A 20,086-nucleotide genomic window follows, 5' to 3' on the forward strand; every position below is an offset into this window, starting at 1 on the left:
AAACCCTGTGTCTTAATGCATCCTTATAGCTCTAGCACCAGGTCTCAATCAATGTGTGTTGGGTACATCAATACCCATATGGTGTCACAGATTGAATAATGGCCACCCAATGATGTCCACATGCTAATTCCCGGAACCTGTGCAAGGAATTTTGCAGGTGTGATTAAATTAAGGCTCTTGAGATGGATGCATTTTCCTGGATTATTTGAGTGACCCAATGTAATCAAAAGCAGCCTTGTCAGAAGGGGTGAGGAGCCAAGGAGGCAAGTGGCCTCCAGAAGTTTAAGAAGGGAACCAGAGCCACTTCTTGATGCCCAGTACCCAGAAGCAGCACACCTCTGCCAACACCTTGATTTTGGACTTCTGGCCTCCAGAAGTGTAAGAGAATAAATCTGGGTTGTTTTAAGCTGCTGAATTTGTGGTATTCATTGCAGTGGCAAGGGGAAAGTAATACATGTGCCGATATGAATTAATAAGTCACAGACATTTTAGACTATTAGACATACTTTTAAAACTTGTTTGTTCATGGATGCAACCTAAATGTCCATCAACAGATGAATGGATAAAGATGATATGGTATATATATATATATATGTATATATGTGTATATATATACATATACACATACATATATATTATATACATAATATTCCATTATATATAGTGGAATATTACTCAGCCATAAAAAAGAATGAAATAATGCCATTTGCAGCAACATGGTTGGACCTAGAGATTATTATACTAAGTGAAGTAGATCAGAAGGAGAAAGACAAATACCATATGATATCACTTGTATATGGAATCAAATATATGGCACAAATGAACCTACCTACAAAACAGAAACAGACTCAGACATAGAGAACAGACTTGTGGTTGCCAAGGTGAGGAGGGAGGGATGGACTGGGAGTATGGGATTAGTAGATGCAAACTATTATATATAGAATGGATAAACAGCAGAGTCCTACTGTATAGCACAAGGAACTATATTCAATATCCTGTGATAAACCATAATGGAAATGAATATGAAAAAGAATGTATATATATATGTATAACTGAGTCACTTTGCTGTACACCAGAAATTAACACAACATTGTAAATCAACTATACTTGAATAAAATAAGTTTTAAAAACTTATCTATTAAAGGGAATAGACAATACACATAAATACAGGAGAAATGTTCATCCTTAGTAATCAAAGAAATAAAAAGTAAAGTAATCATGAGATAATTATATATATTAAAGTGGCGAAACATTTTTAATAAGCAGAACTAGTAAGGCTTTGGTGAGATAGAATTTATGACATTAATGTGTTCATACTCTTACTATTCCAAATAATATCTGCAGTTACAGCTCTTGAGAACTTAATATGTACTGTGCATTGTTTTAAGCCCCTTTACACGTCTTATGACAATTAGTCTCTAAAATAACTCTCTGGAGGCGGTGCTATGATTATTCCCATTTTACAAAAAAAAGAAAAACACCAAGGCAAAGTTTATGTAATCTGTCCAAGATCAAACAGCTTGGAATGGTGGAGCCAGGACTCTTTCCCAGGAGGTTTGATGCCCAAGGCCCCACTCAGCCTAAGAGTTATAAATGCCTAGAAATGTTAGGTCATTCACTTAATTGAACAAGAGCAAAAATCTGTATGCTTCATAAAGATGTTCATTACAGCACTAGCTACAAGTGCAAAAATTGAGACTAAGGATAATCACATTACAAGCGTGGTGTAATTAAACTGTAGTACATAAGGTGATAAATTTTTCAAAAAATAAAAATTATAAAGATCACAGAAATGAAAATGTTCATGGGAAAATAATTAGAGCATGAAAATAATTTCACATTATGGTTGCAACTTTAAATATGTTTATCATATTCTATTAATAAATTATATTGTACAACTAGGGGTTTCTATAATTTTACTTTCTTGGACATTATTACAATATCTTCGGAAAAACTGCCAATTTTATTCTTAACAAACCATAGGATGAATTCTTTCAATTTAATGTTGTATGTGAGAAAGCGTATTTTAGAACCATTCCTGACTTTTTTGTACTCTTTTATCAAGGGAAGGTGAATATTTCTACAGCTGTATCAACTGAGACATTCTTGGTCACAAGTAACAAAATAGCTGCATTAGTAAATCTAAAATTGTCCTAAAATTAAAGTTTGTTTTAAAAAAACAGTTTTAAAGAAGTTTGTTTTAAAAAAGTATATATCATATTAAAAAGTCATTGTTCTAAATAAAAATTGATTTATAGAAACTGAATCAAACTCTGTTGAAAAATAAGGAAACTACTGGTTAATGCCGTGAACATTTGAGAAACATTAAATGCTGCAGCTGCTCTGCCTTGTCACCAAGACTGACCTGCCACATTTCTGGAACTGGCTCTCTCCTGAGTATCGCTCCCCTCGTGGTCATAGATGGCTGCCAGCACCTCCCAGGGCTGCATTCTTCCAGGGAGGCACCTCATTTGATCTCACCATAAAAGAGAAGTCCTGGGTTTCCCTCTGATTGGGCCACTTTAGGTCCCGAGTGGCCCTGGCTAAACACCAGGGCAAAAATGATGAGATTTCACTGATTGATTTAGGTGGAGAAGCTCCCACTCCTCCAGGAACGGAGGGTGAGAGCTTTTCCATTGCTACACAATGGAAGACGGATGGATGGAATGGTTGCTGGCAATGTGGCTGGAATATTCATTATAGAGCATTCATGGATTTTGCTGCGTATTTGCATCTGCACAGAGGAAGTCCAGACAGGAAGGGTCTTGACTCCTGGCAAGGCCCCAACTTCCATGCAGGGCTCCGACCCCCCTGCAGTGCCGGCCCCAGGCAGGACCCCCATCCCATGCTGCTTCTCTGTGGGGAGGCCTGGAATAGCAGAGCTTCTCTGCCTTTCAAGACAATGAGGCAAAATCCACTCAGTAGGCTTTAGTTGTAGTTTTCTTTTTTTTTTTTTTTTTCTCGGTTCGCGGGCCTCTCACTGCTGTGGCCTCTCCCGTTGCGCAGCACAGGCTCCGGACGCGCAGGTTCAGCCGCTTCGCGGCACGTGGGATCTTCCCGGACCGGGGCACGAACACGTGTCCCCTGCATCGGCAGGCGGACTCTCAACCACTGCGCCACCAGGGAAGCCCTAGTTGTAGGTTTGAGTAAAGGAACCCTTTTTTCTTTTGGTCCTGGGCCTAGGCAGTGGCAACTTTAAGAGTCTCACACTATACCAACTGAGCTAGCCAGGCACCCAACGGGACATTTTAAATCGACTGATTTTATGGTAGACATTCTCAGTGACTGAGTTCTTGAAATCAATCCAAGGATGCAGGTCCTGACATTGAATATTTGAACGAGGTTACTCCCAGGAGCTGGTAGTCTTTTAGTGTTTCCCAACAAACTGGTCCATTCCATGGTGCCATTTCTCACACGTGTATATGAGAGGGAAAAACACCCTGGTAAAACCCAAGGGACTTTAAGGGGTCAGATGAGAACTATTTGCCTACCTGGATCCACCCTTTCCATTCATTCCTTTGGCAAATATTTACTGAGCACTGACTGTGCTAGGGACTGTCCTCCACATACTTGGAAATATATCCCAGGGTATTTTCCAAATCACTCTCCAGAGAAAGGCTGTCGAGTCGTGTCCACTCAGCTCAGTGTGAGTCCTCATTTGGGCAGCTGCCAGGGCTTGTGTGCCAGCCCCAGTGTTCTCTCCCAAGCCCACCGTTGCATTCCTGCCTTATACGCAGTTTCCCAACCTTCAGCCTCCTGGGGAGTGACATTAGTGGCAGCGGCAGTGGGTGGGTGACTGCTGAGCCCCTGGAGAAGCTCCACATCTCAGTGTTTGTTTAAGCAGCTGCAGGTATGCCCTCTCTCCTTGCTGGCTGACAGTGATTCCAGAACAGACCTTCAGCATTTTCACGGATTGCCAAAGATGAATTACCATCTGCCTTGGCTTTAAATTAACTGGGGCAGTTCTAACCCACAGAGAATGGGAAGCTAGGAAAATGGAATTGATTCTGAGCTTATTTCCATTTTGAAAGGCAGGAAGAAGAAGTCATGGGGCTGAAGCAGGGGCGGGAGTGTTGTGTTCTCTGAAATGAGAAGTAAAAGGAAGGAATGGTCATAAGACTGAGGGTTTCGGTGAGAAATAAAAGTTCTTAGAAGTGTCACCTTTGTGAACAAAATACAGGTTAAGGCATAAACACCCTAAATTTCCTTGTTTGGCAGGTGCTTTCCAAACGTTTCAGGAGGTATTTTAATATTAGTTTTGTTTTCTGCCTGTATGTGTACACACAATGCTGACTTCCAAGGTATGAGATTGAAAACTGGCTTGATGACTTCAAGCTCACCGTGGCTAAAACTGAACTCGCCCATCGCTGACTACAAATCTGCCCTCATTCCCGAGCTCAGTGACTGGGTGGTCTGTTCAATCTGCTGGTCGGGACCGATTGATGCCTAAAACTTCATGGACTCCTCTAATTCTCTCCCCTTTCACAGCAAAGCTATCACCACTATGTTCTGATTTTTTGTTCTCAACAGCTCTATAGACATTGAGGAAGAGGGTGGGAAAGCAGCTGCTGGCATTTGGGAACTGACCTCAAGTTTATTACAAGCTAGTTTGGGCCATTATTGCTCTGTTGGATACAACAACCTCACAGAACATCAATCAAACAATATCGGTCTAAGACCACGACAAAGCAAGAAAAAAAAGAAATCGCTGAAACCCACAAAATCCCAAACCTCCCTTTTCACTAAAAGGAGTAACTATTTCTGCTTTACCAGTCACAGCTTTGTGTCTGCTCTGGTCTGCCTTCCCTACAGATGAACTGTTGAGATCTCAGTCATAGAATTGTCCCCACTTTCTGATGGCGTCCAGTCTAGAAAGTGGAGTCCCACTTTCTTAGACTCTCCCCCAAGTCACCCAAGTAAAGCCCAAGCCCTGTGATAGGGTCTGTCTAATACTGTCTTAGTGAGAGTGTTGTGTGTTCTCTCTTGCCGGGATGAGTAGTAAGTCCAACTGGTTCAGCTACACACGTGTTCCTGGTGGATTTGGGCTAGAGAGTACTGACACACCGTCCTCTCTCCATTTGTTGAATCTTGTTTTCATCACCAGCCTATAAAGCTACAACAACAGCATCATGGCTGTGTTTCCAGGTTCCAGGGTTCTTCCTCTCTGTCTCCTCTTTCTCGCTGCCATGAGATTTCCTTCCCACCCACACCAGCACAATACATGAGACTTTCTGTTGATCAAATACGGGGCATAGAATATGATGTATTGACAACATCAACTCCTAACTATAACGCACTCAGATGGACACTGATATCACTTCTGTGGTATTCTTACCAAAAACAATAATTTCAGTCCAATCCTGAAAAAATGCCAGGTGAGTCCAGACTGAGGGTGCTTCTCCAAAATGACGGATATTAGTACCGTTCAAAAGTGTCAGTGTCATGAAAGACAAGTGTTATGAGTTAAATTGTGTCCCCCTCAAAATATATGTTTAAGTCCTAACCTCCAGTACCTCAGAATGTGATTTTATTTTGAAATGGGGTCATGGGATATGTAATTGGTTAAGATGAGGTCACACTTGTCACAAAAAGACAAATACTGTTTGATTCTACTTCTATGAGGATCTAAAGTAGTCAAATTCATAGACACAGAAGACAGAATGGTAGAACCCAGGGGCCATGTGGAGGGGGCAAAGGGGAGTTGTTATTTAATGGGTATAGAGTTTCAGATTTGCAAGATGAAAAAGTTCTGGAGCTCTGTTTCACAATAATGTGAAAATACTTAGCACTACAAACTGAACACTTAAAAATGGTTAAGATGATAAACTTTATGTGTTTTTTTACCACAATAAAATGTATATTTAAAAAATAAAGATGAGATGATAATCCAGTAAGAAGGCAGCCGTATGAAGGCAGAGACACATGATTCTCTCTCTCAGTTCTGGAGGGTAGAAGCCCCAAATCAAGGTGACATCAGGGCCATCAGCCGCCACTCCAGCCTCATTTTCCACCACTCCCAACCCTACTGTGACAGAGATGGTTGTTGACCACCACAGATTAGTGCTTTTTTCCAGACTGTAGAGTTGTCCTGGGAAATGACTCTCAGCCGGGGGCCATATTTCTCAGTGCATCTGAATGGGACCGTGTAACTAGTTCTGGCCCGTGAAATGTCGGGGAGAATCATGGGTCACACTTCAGTGCAGAGGCAGCTAATACCATAATTTCTTCCTCCAGTCTGCTGACTAGGTGTCCCTTGAAGCCACAAAATAAATCAAACTGGGGCCCTGAGTCACCATATGGAGGAAAGCCACCTTGAGGGTCACCAGAAATGAACTTCTGCATTGGACTTAGCACTCCTGAGAAATAAACTTTGTGTTCAGCCACGGAGATTTGGGGTTGTTTGTTACAGCAGCACAACCTAGTGCACCTCAATACCCCCTACGATCCAATATTCTAACCCCCCATCTGTTCTCTCAATTTATCAAGCTCTTTCCCTTGGCCTGCTCTTGCAATCTCTGCTCTCCTTACTTAAAATACCTCCTCCTTTTCTACCCGATAAATGGCTAAGAGTCAAATTTCAAACAAGTGCAAATTTATTCTGAGTTCTCCAGGCTGTTTGCTACTCCCTCTTTCCCACCCTCCCACCAGGTTATGGTGCCTTGGGCCATAGGCCTTGTCAAATCTCGTTGACATAATTATCTTCTTAAAAGAATGTGAGCTCTTTATGCGCAGGCACTGGATCTTATTCTTTAGGTTCAAAGCATCTAAAGGAATGCTTGTCATACAGCAGTCTCTCAGTACATGAATTTCGGGTTAGTCCAAGTGAGTTGGGGGTGTGAGGGTTCTCTGATCACATCCCCTAGTCAGCTGCCTGTGGGCTGTGGTCATTCTGAACCGGATTAGAGGGCTTGAGTCACTGTAAGTCTGTCCCGGTGGAGCTGGGCTCCTCTTGAAATCAGCGAAGCACTTAAAGGAAATGCACATAATAAAGAGGAGGACCCTTAGAATTTGCCTTTTGCTATTCACCAAAGGTGAGAGGAAAAGAAAGCTCTCTCATTTTCAGAATGTGTGTTTTTAATAGCTGCGGACGAGGTCGGATTTGTGCTTAGCTTGGAAAACACTGGAAATTTGGATTTCCCCCAGAGTTCAGCCAGAGATGTTCTCTGAGTTCCTTTGCATTTCTGTCAAATTTGGATTCTTTTTTTTTTTTTTTTTTTTTTTTTTTTGTGGTACGCGGGCCTCTCACTGTTGTGGCCTCTCCCATTGCGGAGCACAGGCGGCTCCGGACGTGCAGGCTCAGCGGCCATGGCTCACGGGCCCAGCCGCTCCGTGGCATGTGGGATCTTCCCGGACCGGGGCACGAACCCGTGTCCCCTGCATCGGCAGGCGGATTCTCAACCACTGCGCCACCAGGGAAGCCCTGGATTCTTTTTTTTTTTTTTCGGGAGGACAACAGGGGAATAAAAAAAAGCAGGTTCAAATGGTGAAATGGGAAGTGCTTTAATAGGAATGTTTTATTGTCTCTGCCCGAGTTTCTAACATAGCCTATAAAGTGAAAGCACTGCTTTAGTAAAAATGGAATGTTGTTGGTTACACGAAGTCCTGTCCCTCATCCTGCAAGTCCACCGAAGCAGGTGCCCCTCACTTCTTGGGGCCACTGATGAGGGCTGTGGTGGAGTAGGTGTAGGGGCTGAGCAGGGCCATGATGGTATAGTGGCGGTGGCCAGACTCGTTGGCTGTGAACACCACCTAGGAGGGAACACAGACAGGATTGCTTTTCAGCAGAGCCTCCAAATGTGAGTCACAGACAGAGAGACCACTCCAAGTCCAAAGGAATTATTTTTACTTTCTTATTTTGTTTTCTGGAACAGTGTGAACAAAAGGTAAAACTCCGAATATGCTGGCCAGCTAAGCCGCTGGAGCCTTGCGCAGCTCTTTCAACCAGATTTTTCACTCCCGCCTGTATAATCAGGTCTCTCTCTTTTTTTTTTTGGCAAATTCACACTAAAAATCAGGGTGGCCCTAACCTGACTGAGGGAAATCACAGAGCTCCTAATTGCTCATGCAATTAGTTGATCTTTAACGCTGACCGACATGTCTGGATTCTATTTCCACGGCAGCCATCTGTTTTACATGACTTAAGGGATTATTACAGACAAGGAAGACGCAAGGAGATTGGACCCATGGATAACCTGGAGGTTCCCACTGCCTCATAAGCAGAGGAATAGAGTGTGAACCAAGGGTTACAAATGTGGCTTTATTTTTATTATTTTTTTTAGCGTGACTTCTCACAGGAAGAAAGCTGAGGCACACCTTGAGGCTAAACCCAGCCTGGGCCCTGGTGGTAAATATCGCTGCTCCTCCCCTTACTGGCCCCGTGATCTTGACAAGTTATTTAACTTCCCTGTGCCTTACTTTCTTCACATGTAAAATAAGGATAATAATAGGAATGGCTCCAATGGGTTGTTTACAAAGATTAAATAGGTTAAATATAGAAAACAGTGGTAGTATATGCTTGAAAAGTGTTATCTATTGTGTTGCTATTATTATTATGAATTTACTGTCTCTGTATGCATTGTCCGAGATCACTTATCCAAACCTCTGGAAGCCAGATGTGTTTTGGAATGAAAAAATGGTCAGATTTTAGAGAAGTAAAATGATGCACTTATATTTTGCTGTATAACACCCTAAGTGGGGTCTGGAGGGTTGCCTAATAATCCAACATATTAATATTTCTTCAGCAGACAAACAATAGGATTCCGTGGAAGGAATGAAGTCTCTAAAGAGCATCTTGTAAGTTCAGGTCATGTTACTAAATGAGTTATCATCAAACAGAGAAAAAGTTTGCTTTTCAGAGTTTTATGGATTTCTGATTGTAGAAATGGGAAAGGGAAGCTGTGCTAGTCCAGTACGTTCCTTCTGACTTTTCCAAGGTGTGCAAAGTGCAAACAGTGCATTTTCTGCGATTGAAGACAAACAAAAAATAAAAAACAACACAAGCATCCATACACTCACCTCTGCATATTCATGGAAAGGGGAAAAGCCAAGTGACTTCCAGTAGGATTTGGTGTCTAATTCTACTTTGTATATTCCTTCTACAAGTTTTTCATCTGTTGTGAGCCCATGGAGCTCCCCAAATTCAGTGGTTTGCCTAGAAGGTGCAAAAGTCCACGTTAAGTTAGGTATTGAGGGAATAAATGCCATTTTGAAGTGACACACACACGCACACACACGCACAGAAGTGCAGTTTGTGATTTTATATATATATATATATATATATTTTTTTTTTTTTTTTTTCTCAACTAGGTCAGGACAGGGAAAATTCTAGTAACTGTCTAAAATTAACTGACAGGAAATTTGTCAGGAATATTTCAAAACGCTCATTGTAGATATTTTCTCCTATGAGGTTTCACTTCAAAAAAGTCATTACGCATAAATACACTACCATGTGACGTAAATACACTACCATGTGTAAAATAGCTAGCTGGGGGGAACCTGCTGTATAGCACACGGAGCTCAGCTGGGTGCTCTGTGGTGACCTAGAGGAGTGGGAAGGGGAGAGGGTGGGAGGGAGGTCCAAGAGGGAGGGGATATATGTATACATATAGCTGATTCACTGTACAGCAGAAACTAACACAACGTTGTAAACCAATTTTACTGCAATAAAAAAAAAAGAAAAAAAACCCACACTGACGTTTTCTAGAGAGGTACACGTTTAACGTGGGATCCTTCACTGCATTCATTATCACCTATTTACACTCCTGTAAACTGATGCTCCCAGAGTAACCAAACTTTAAAGCATTAATATAAACACGATACCTCTTTTAATTGCAATAGACACATTCTTAAGTCATTCAATCCAACAGGACCCATTACTAATAAACAAAAAACACATTTTGGGCCGCTTCCCCATACAGTACAAAGTAAGGAGGAAAGTAAACGGCTTCCCCAGCAAGGGGCCTTGTCCCCTCGGTGTTTTGAGGGGGAAATTGTAGATGAAAACCCTGGTTCCAGGCCAATGGCAGGAGATAGAGGAACATCTAGAAACTCAGGGAAGCACTTGAACTGGGCTAACTTGGGGCTTGTGGGTGAGGCGTGGGAAGGTCAAAGAAACTCTAACCATCCTGGTGGGGGAGGAGGGACAACCCAGGCCACTCAGGAAGGCAGTTACTGAAGCTGTGACCTCCCTGGGGCCCACCTGGCACCCAGGTAGCCTGCAGCAGAGCCAGCCTGACCGATGGGTCCATACTCCCCGGGAACCACCAAGTGCAGTTTGAGCTGACTGCCGCTAATTTGGAGGACTTAAATGATGTGCAGTTTCAGGAAAATTTGTTTTTATTAACTTGGATAATTTGATGTGACAGGATTTTGTTCATACGTAGAAAACTGAGAGGAGTTCTTGCTGTCAGTTGAAAAGACTGTTTGACATTTTATTGCAATGGGTTTCCTTTCCTGAAAGCTAAAAATCTTTTCAACATACTTCTGTGTCTACATGTTCCAATTTAGGTTTTAGCAAACTAATTACCAGAGAGTTACCATTAAAAAAAAAAAAAAAAAAAAAAGGAGTCATTACGATTCAGGGTTGGTGTTTGGGTGAAGGTTCGTAACTGCCCCTGGAAGTGGCCACGAGCTTCTCTGACTGTGGTTCCCTTGACCCTGGGGCCTCACTTCTCTCCCCTGTTCTGTGAGGGTCTTCCAGAGGCGGTATCATTTGTACACATAATGGGAACCCCAAAATACGAGGAGAAACCCATATCTGACTTTTTCATTGTTTATATGATTAAGCTCCTTGGTAACTCTTTGCCATCAACAAATACTAGGCAACACCTTTTTGTTTTTAAACTAGGCAATTTCTGTTTCCATGTAAGTACCTGCTCAATGGCTGGTGTTAGAAATCACTCTCCACTAGATAGCAAAAACTAAGACAGGTAAAAAAGGAAGTTGTCTTTACTGACTCTGTTCATTAACCTCCCACCTTTCTTCCTTGCCAGGAAGAAAATATTGGATTTCCCTTTTTATGTCTTATCATCAGAAAAAAAATCCCACAAACATCTGAATTTTTTTTCCTTTTTATTTTATTTATTTATATTCATCTGAATGTTTTTGGCATCTGTTCTGTATCGTGCTTAGAATATTCTCTTAACTTGGCATTTCCACAGTGTTCTTGGCATTTTATAGAAACATAAGTGAACTAACAAATAAAAACTCAGTTGAAACCACACTAAAGAAACTGACCTTTCCAATGATGGATGAAGACTCATCATGTGTAAAAAAAAAAAAAAATTCTATTTCAAGAATCATCATGTGATTCTTGGGATTCAATGAAAACCCACAGAAACTCTCTTCTCAGGGGACAGAAACACTTAGCAGGATTCCTTGGTACTGAGCGTTTCTTCATTGTTCATTCTTTTAGTTGGTTGGTTTAGATTTTACTAATGTGTATTTTCTTTGAAACTCTTGCTAATGGAGGTGGAAGAACTCTGTGAAAGTTATAGAGCATCTGGTGAAGGTGAGAAGTCATTTGGGCTCCCAGTGGTGGGAGATGGTGAGGCTGGTCTGTGGCTGTGCTTGCTATCATGTGTCTTTCTCTTCTGTGTTTTTTCTTATGGAGCTTGATAGCCCCAGCCTCACAGAGTAGATGCTCCACCAGAGTTTGCTAGACAACAGCCCTGGACTCTGGATGATCCAGATACACTACAGACAGTCACCTCCTCCATGCAGCCCCTCGATTCCATTCCTTTCATTAATAAATCAACACAAATTCTACATCTTTCCTAACATCCCAAGACAAGGAGTGTTATGCAAGGGCATCAAGGAATCTGGAATTCCTGAACTTATATACACATTTTTCTATGTGTGTATATGTGTATTTTTCTGGGCATGGAGTTCATAATTTTCATCACCCTTTTCATGTGGTTCATGACCCCAAAATGTGGTGAAGTGTAGTGGGGGGTAGGAAGCTGCCCGGAATGCTGTTCAGGATCCTGGTCACTTGCAGCTGAGCAAGGCAAGAGGGCATCCTTCTCAGAATCCACTTTCTCTCTGCCCACATTTTCAGGTTACTTGGTGGACCTTTAGTGAATTATGTTATTAGGGACTCTTTGACAGAAACCGCCCGCCTTGGCCAGGTATGACAACAACTGCTTGCATGAGTTGTCTCACAACAGGAGCTCCCGATAAGGAACACGGCACTGCCTCAGAAAACGAATCGGGAGAACCCGAGAGGGGCCAAAAGGAGGGAGGAGACGCCAGCCCAAAGGTCCTGCCGAACTCCCAGAAACCCTCGAGCTAGAATCCATCTTGGCAGAGAGATGTGCGCGCCACCAAGAGGGATCCTGAGTCAGACCAAATATGGGCACAAGCAAGATGATTGGCCAGAGACAACCCGGAAACTAACCCCATTACCATAAGCCCTGAGACTGTGAGCCACGTGGCAGAGCAGTCCTCCTGGGTTCTCTTACCCTCCTGCTCTCCACCCGGGCGCCCCTTCCCAGTAAAGTCTCTTGCTTTGTCAGCACGTGCGTCTCCTCGGACAATTCATTTCCGAGTGTTAGACGAGAGCCCACTCTCGGGCCCTGGAAGGGGCCCCCCTTCTGGTAACAATGTGAGCCCCTCTCTCTAACAAGTGGTGGGGGAACGGGAAGGTATAACCAAGTCCTCTGTCTGGGTTCCCCGGGCAGCTCACCCCGAGGCAAACGGCTCCCAGGTGTCGTCAGCAGCCTTTTTGAACACTTTCACGCCCACGTTCACAGCAGGACTGCCCTGGACCACATCTAGGACTTTGACCATCAGAGGGCACTTGGATTCACCAGAGCCCTGGGCAGAGAGAAGACAAGTGACAAGTCCACGAAGTTGGTCAGAGTGACAGGATGCGTCCTTTGTGGTCTTCGATTTGGAGCGAGGCAGAAAGGACACGCGAGTCCCATTTCTAGCTACGGAAGTGCTGATGGTTAATGAGCTTCCCTCACTCAGTGTAACACAGACATGATTGTCTCCAAAGAAGGAATGGTTTCTGCCTCTGGACATGCTGCGCTCCAGCGGGGGCGTGTATAATGAACTTGAAGGGAGAAAATAGGCCCTCTGAGAACAGTTGCTTCAGTAAGCCTCCTCATTTGAGTGGAATTGCTGCAAAGATGTACTGTGCCATAGGACTAAATAGTTTTTCCTGAGAGCATTTTACTCAGTTGTTGCTGTAGTGATTCCCTCTTACTAGTTGCTGTAAAATAATGTCAGATGATTTCATGACCCTTTTTATAGTTTTAGTTAATTCTCCTAGGGGATTTAAGAATTTTTTTTTTTTTTCCTTCTTGGCCGTCCTGCATAGCTTGCGGGATCTTAGTTCCCTAACCAGGGGTCAAACCGGGGCCCAGCAGCAGTGAAAGGGCCCGGGGCCTAACCACTGGACCACCAGGGAATTCTCAGGATTTCAGAGTTAGATATCTGACTAGAAGGTTGTCTGCCAAGCCTTTCAGAGGTTAATCACTACATACTTTTTGATTAGCTAAAGGGAAATCAACTTTATCAAATGTCAAGTTTCTGAAAACTCAATAGTAACAACTTCTAGAATATCGGATCTTTATTTCTACCATTTATCTGAGGAAATTGAGGCACCATTGCAAAGCCATAGAGGAGAGCGCCCAGGATCCAAGCCCCAGTTCAATGAGCTCTGCAGAATTTCATTCTTTTTGAAGTTTGAATCAATGATGTTTAAAAATAGATGCTGGGGGCTTCCCCGGTGGCGCAGTGGTTGAGAGTCCGCCTGCCGATGCAGGGGACGCGGGTTCGCGCCCCGGTCCGGGAAGATCCGACGTGCCGCAGAGCGGCTGGGCCCGTGAGCCATAGCCGCTGAGCCTGCGCCTCCGGAGCCTGTGCTCCACAACGGGAGAGGCCACAACAGTGAGAGGCCCGCGTACCGCAAAAAAAAAAAAAAAAAAAAAAAAAAGTAAATAAAAAATAGATGCTGGGTGCCCTGGCCCTACTAACAAAAGCTGGTTGGCAAAGCAGGAAGGAGTCCCTTCTACTTCGTCCAAGGAGACATATGAAAGGATTTCAAAGAGTTGAACACTCACCACAGGGCTAGCCTCAGACACAAATACCAGTCCGGCGAGGCAAAGGAGGAACAGACGGGAAGAAGCCATTCTGCCAAGGACTGGTGGGTCTCCGAGAAGGGCTGCTCCCAGCTTCGGGCTTTTATACTCACTTCTCCGCAGCCAGCCTCCTGAGCCCTGCCAGCCTGACTCCAAACCTGCTGATTCTGATTACTGACTTAGTCAACAAAGGGAGAGTAAGTAACCCACACAAATATGAAACTTGCCTAGACAGATGAGAGCGTCAGAGCATTAGCTCTATGAAATATTCTTAACAGGTCATTTGACCAGCTAGATCACCAAAACAAAACAATCAAAACAAACAAAAATACTCTTCTCCATGCGTGGCTGGATGCAGCAACATTCTTGGAGATTTTATTCTTCCCTACCTATGATTTCTATGCATGTTGTCCATTTTCTGTACATTTTATCACTCATTTTAAATGATAGTGCAAATTGTAATAACTTATTTCACATGGAATGACATTTGGCTACACAGGCTTAAATATAGTGCATCAGAAAGCATCGTTGCACTCGAGTTGTATCCATGAGTCAACGAGGAAAAACCTTTGGCAGTGCTTACGTTTGAAAAACCTATGTTTCAGCCAAACTAGGTCATTTGGAAGCTTAACTTAGTCAGCAATTTCTCCATGATTTTTGTGTTCTTCTGAGACAAGGTTCTCGACCCGAGGAATAATGACACATTCCAAACTGGTATCCACGAGCCTGAAATACAAAGAACCAGATATTTTTTATGGCCTCTTCTGCACTGAATGTGCAGAAACAAGGCTACCCAGCTGGCTTTTGTCAGAATCAGTTTCTGGAAGGAAGTAGAAATGGCTGTGAGAATTAGAAGCCATGGTTGACAAAAGATTCTCTCTCTCCTGACCAGTTTACAAGTCCAGCAATTATAATCATTTGATGATTCATTGATCAAGTACCAGCTCTTGTGTGTATGTGTGTGCACATAAGTGCATGTGGCTTTGTTATGGGTTAAGACAGATTTTGTCCTGATAAAGACGTATATGTAGAAGATGCAAAGAAGATAGACAAAAAATTTGGACCATCACGTGTCAAGGGTTAGTCCAGTTTGGAGCACAGAGAGTTGGGAGAGCATTCCTTTAGGTGACAGCTTGGAAGAAACTGGACCAGAGGTGGTGAAGGATAAGGGCTTTCAGAGAGTAGGGGAAGGGACAGGAAGGCATTCCAGGAATATGGAAATGTGAAGGGGAGGAAACTGACCACAGAAAAGCAACAAAGGAGCAAATCCAGTTCAGAGCATAGCTAGGAATGGAATCTCATAGCCTTAGAGTCTGTTTCTGAAGTAGCACTGGAAAGAGTTTTGAATTTGAAGTTTGATGACCTGAGTCCTAATTCTCTTGGCTAGTTTCCAGGATGACCTGTGAATTATGTAATATCTCAGATGCTCAGCTCATGCATTTGTAAAACAGAAATACATACTTTTCTACTTCAAAGAACTATTCTAATAACTTTTTACATGAGATAATACAAAAGCACTTGATAACCTGTAAGCCACTATTCTGGTATAAAGTATAATTATAATTTAGTTCAACATCTCTGCTAAGGAGAAAATCTTTTCTCTTATATCTTTCATATATTGTCATCTAATATTCTCTGGACTATTTCCGAATGCTCAGAGCTTGGGTGGAGAGTCTGTTTTCTGACTGTGAATTCTAAACATTCGAATGTGCTCTCATGTTCCATCTATGCATCTTTGCGCCACTTTCTTTTAAAACCAAGAAATGTGTCCCATAGACATCATGACCGGGCAACACTGGGCTGCCACCAGCCCATAGACATGTCATGTTTGGCCTGAGGAATCCGTCTTTAAAAATTTTTTGAAATAGTTGTTAAAATTAAAAATTGAGACATATTGCATGAAAATGTGGATTTCTGGCTTCTCTTGAGAAATCAGAAAAGAATGTAGCATTAGGCCTATTCTCACATGTGATGATAATCTTCGGGCTGTCATTCTCAGACATTACAACGACCAGGCCTCTCCTTCGACTCTGAGGCTAGGTAGCATCTCTAGTGGCACTCTCACGCTTGAGCTTTTTTCTCTCCTTACACATGTCCTGTTTCTCTCATCTATGTTCCTGCCTGGACTCCTGGAAATTTGAGTTTGAAATTGCTGGTCTCCTGACAGCCATTTGAGTGGTGAGTGACAGCTTATTTTCTATTTGCCAAATAGACATTCCAACTTCTTTGAATGATTCCTTTTCAGACACATTTCCCAGAATCCTTATCATCCAGAACTTCCTCCTCTGATACACTCCCATCAGTGGTCAGTGCTTCTTTTCAAATGTGATGCTCTGAACTGGATACGTGCTCCAGGTAGAATCAGGCCAGTACACAGGACTTTGAGACGGTAATCTTCTTTGGAAGATGCTCTACTGCAAATGATGCATCCTGAACGCATTCGTAACTGTAATAGCTGTGACCACATTCCCCGCAACATAACACTACCCATCGTGACCTCTTGGTTGCAATGATCAAAAATCACCATGTATTATCCATCATCTCTGCTTTTTTCATTTATGAATCTTATTTTCAACTTTATTGAGATATAATTGACAAATGAAATTTTAAGATATTTAAAGTGGTGATTTGATATATGTATACATTGTGAAAGGATTCCCACCATCTAGTTAATGAACACACCCATCACTTCACATATTTATCTTTTTTTTTTTTTTTTTTAGTGAGAACATTTAAGTTCTACTCTCGTGGCAGATTTCAATTACATAATACAGTGTTATCAACTGTTTTAAGTTAGGTCTTCAGACCTTATTTATCTTATAGCTGTGAGTTTGTACTCTTTTACCAAACTCTCCTATTTCTTCCACCCCTCAGCCCCTGGCAACCACTTTTCTATTCTCTGTTTCTATGAGTTCAACTTTTTTAGATTCTACATATGAGTGAGGTCATACAATATTTGTCTTTCTCTGTCTGGCTTATCTCACTTAACATCATGCCCTTGAGGTCCATCCATGTTGTTGTAAATGGCAGGATTCCTTTCTTTCTCATGGCTGAATAATATTCCATTGTGTACATACATACCACAGCTTCTTTATCCATTCATCCCTACACAGAGACTGAGATTGTTTCCATATCTAGGCTGTTGTGAATAATGCTGAACACGGGAGTGCAGATATCTCTTCGAGATCCATTTTTCATGTCCTTTGGATATATAGCCAGAAGTGGGATTGCTGGATTGTATGCTAGGTCTATTTTAATTTATTTATTTTTTAAAAGTTTTTGAGGAAACTCCATACTGTTTCCATAGTTGCTGTACCAATTTACATTCCATCAGCAGTGCAACAGTGCACAAAGATTCCCTTTTCTTTACATCCTTGCAAGCATTTATTATCTCTTTTCTTCTTTATGATAGCCATTCTAACAGGTGTGAGGTGATATCTTCCTGCGGTTACCATTTATGAATTTTCACCTAAATACAGGAACTTATATTTATGCCTGATCTATCTCCTCATGTTAGTTACACCCCCACTCCATCCATTTCCATCACCGAATAGTAGATTCTGTTATTCACTGCAGTAGCACACCCTCCAAGCCTCATGCCCTTGGCCGCTTTGACTTGCTTGCCTTCTGAACTATCATTGACCTGGAAATCATTAGTAGAATTTGAATTTGAACAAGATAAGGAGATAGAGGAAAAGTGAGAGTACAGGGAACATCCTGAATCTGATTATGGAATCATCAATAACTTACAGAGATAGAGATGATTTTTAATATATAAAGAAGAGAAAATTCTGCCAGGGACCTAAAAAGCAAATGTAGATAAATGTGAAGTAAAAGTTAGAGAGCCTCAGGAGAAGAAGCTTATGGTGTTTTAGGTGAGAGAAAAGCAAAGCTGAGGAGGAAGGAAGAAATGAAGAGAGTGGGAATGCATTCTTGGTCAAAGGAATGCTGGTATGGAACAAGTGGCAATGACAAATACAAGAAAAGTCCAATGTTTCTTGCCTGACAGGCAATTTGTGATGAAAGAGGGTTATAAGGATAAACATAAACTCCCAAAGATAAGAGGGCCTGGCTTTCCGTGTTTATCTGAGTTTGTGAAAGCTCTTTTAGAAAGATGGTTACATGGGGTCCACCAAGAGGGATGAATTAAGGTCAAGGGTCACCACATTCCTGAAGCCTTAAGTGGTTGCTGTAGAAACAGTGTTCTGTAGAGCGAATGTCAACAGCAGTAGGATGGAGTGCCAGAAAACAAAGGTGCAGTAGTGAAACATTTCTGCTATAAATGTATGTCTTTTCTTAGCCATGTACTGTTTTTCTTCACATTCTGATCAGGGGGCTGAAGCCTACATGTTTAGCTGAGGTAAAAAAGCTAATTTGATGATGCTATTCCTCCTTTTACTACAGAAATATGTGGTAATGAACAGCTCAGGACTGCTCTCTGCCATCTCCCTTCTAATGGACAAGTTTATCAATTTTAAAAAATATCATAGATAAATTCTTTCTTCTTAATTTATTTTCTGAGGGTGCATGTCAACTGCTAGCCAGTGATCTGTTGACCCTGAAATGCCCACTAATATTATTGTGAGTAAGCTGATTAGCCAGAGTGGAGAGTTGGTTGACCAGGAGTTTGGACTGGGTCTCATGAAGGAGGGGGCAGGTAGTGGGGGAAGACAGTGTTTTGGGGCCCTGGATCTTTGCAGGCTAAAGAATTCAATTTTGTCAGCTCCCCTTGAGGTGACTAAGCACTGGGGATTCCATTAATAGTAAGATCATCATAAAAGATTCATTTTAAAACCATAATACCAATTTAATTAATAGTCAGATGGTTGCTGAGTAAGCAAGGAATTAGAGCAAAGGGACTTGACTAATTTTTTGAGACTATTTTATCCAGCCTACGGGAGAGCCTAGAAAATTTCCTTACTTCACAACAGACTACACTTTTCTTGTGCTCGGAATGCTTGGTTCTGTCTTATCTAGTGTGTCTTTCCTCTGGTGATGGCTGAATAAATACGGAAAAAGCCTTTTCCTTTGTTTCCCATTCTTTCATTGCCCATGCAGGCAACCATATAAATGGAATCATACAATATGTAGCCTTTTGATTAGCCTTTTGTAGCCTTCTTTGTGTTAATATAATTCTTTTGATCTTCATCCATGTTGTTGCATGTTTCATTAATTTTCCTGTTAATTTATGAGTGGTACTCATTTGAATGGATATACCACAATGTGATTATCCATTCAGAATTTGGTGGATACTTAAGTTGTTTCCACTTTTTGATGATTATCTCATACTTTTTACATGTAAGAAACAATGGGCCTAGCTGCTCCGCGGCATGTGGGATCTTCCCGGACCGGGGCATGAACCCGTGTCCCCTGCAGGGTTCGTGCCCCGGTCCGGGAAGATCCCACATGCCCGCAGAGCAGCTAGGCCCATGAGCCATGGCCACTGAGCCTGCACGTCCGGAGCCTGTGCTCCGCAACGGGAGAGGCCACAACAGTGAGACGCCCACGTACCGCAAAAAAAAAAAAAAAAAAAAAAAGATGGAGAATGTATCTGAGAACTGTAGGTAGTACATATAGACTGGAATGAATTGCCTGAAGAACTTAGAAACTGTGATGTGAGAAACACATTATAAAATCAGCATGTAATGGAAAAAAGCAGAGACATGGCAAGTCATCTTAATAGGGATTCTTAACCTGGGGTCCACAAACTGTTGGTGTCTGAGGGTAAAATTCGGAAAACCTGTGATATTGCATGAGAAAAAATTACATTTTTATTTATACAAATTCCTGACTGAAATTCAGCATTTCCTTAAATTATAAATGTAGACAACAAACCAAAAGTAATTATTAGTAGTACCTGTGACTTTGTCACCAGTAGAAATCACAGATATTTTCATATACATCTACTGGGTGGATATCTTTTAAAATATTATTTATGCTCATCACTACTTTGAAGTTATGGTAGTTATTAGACCCAATGCTAGATTTTGTAATTAATA

The 20,086-nt window shown here is 42.0% G+C and overlaps 1 protein-coding gene across 1 annotated transcript; it reads right to left on the bottom strand.

Moving 5' to 3' along the window:
* Positions 1 to 7,598: 7,598 nt before the first annotated feature.
* Positions 7,599 to 14,194, bottom strand: TTR (transthyretin). The gene is made up of 4 exons (XM_059040285.2): positions 14,070 to 14,194; positions 12,686 to 12,816; positions 9,016 to 9,151; positions 7,599 to 7,749 (listed from the first exon to the last, which is right to left on the bottom strand). Exons 1-4 carry the CDS (start codon positions 14,136 to 14,138, stop codon positions 7,642 to 7,644), a joined length of 444 nt encoding a protein of 147 aa, XP_058896268.1. The 5' UTR covers positions 14,139 to 14,194; the 3' UTR covers positions 7,599 to 7,641.
* Positions 14,195 to 20,086: the final 5,892 nt, after the last annotated feature.

The sequence above is a fragment of the Kogia breviceps genome, chromosome 15, assembly GCF_026419965.1.
Source record: "Kogia breviceps isolate mKogBre1 chromosome 15, mKogBre1 haplotype 1, whole genome shotgun sequence".
NCBI classification, from domain to species: Eukaryota; Metazoa; Chordata; class Mammalia; order Artiodactyla; family Physeteridae; genus Kogia; species Kogia breviceps.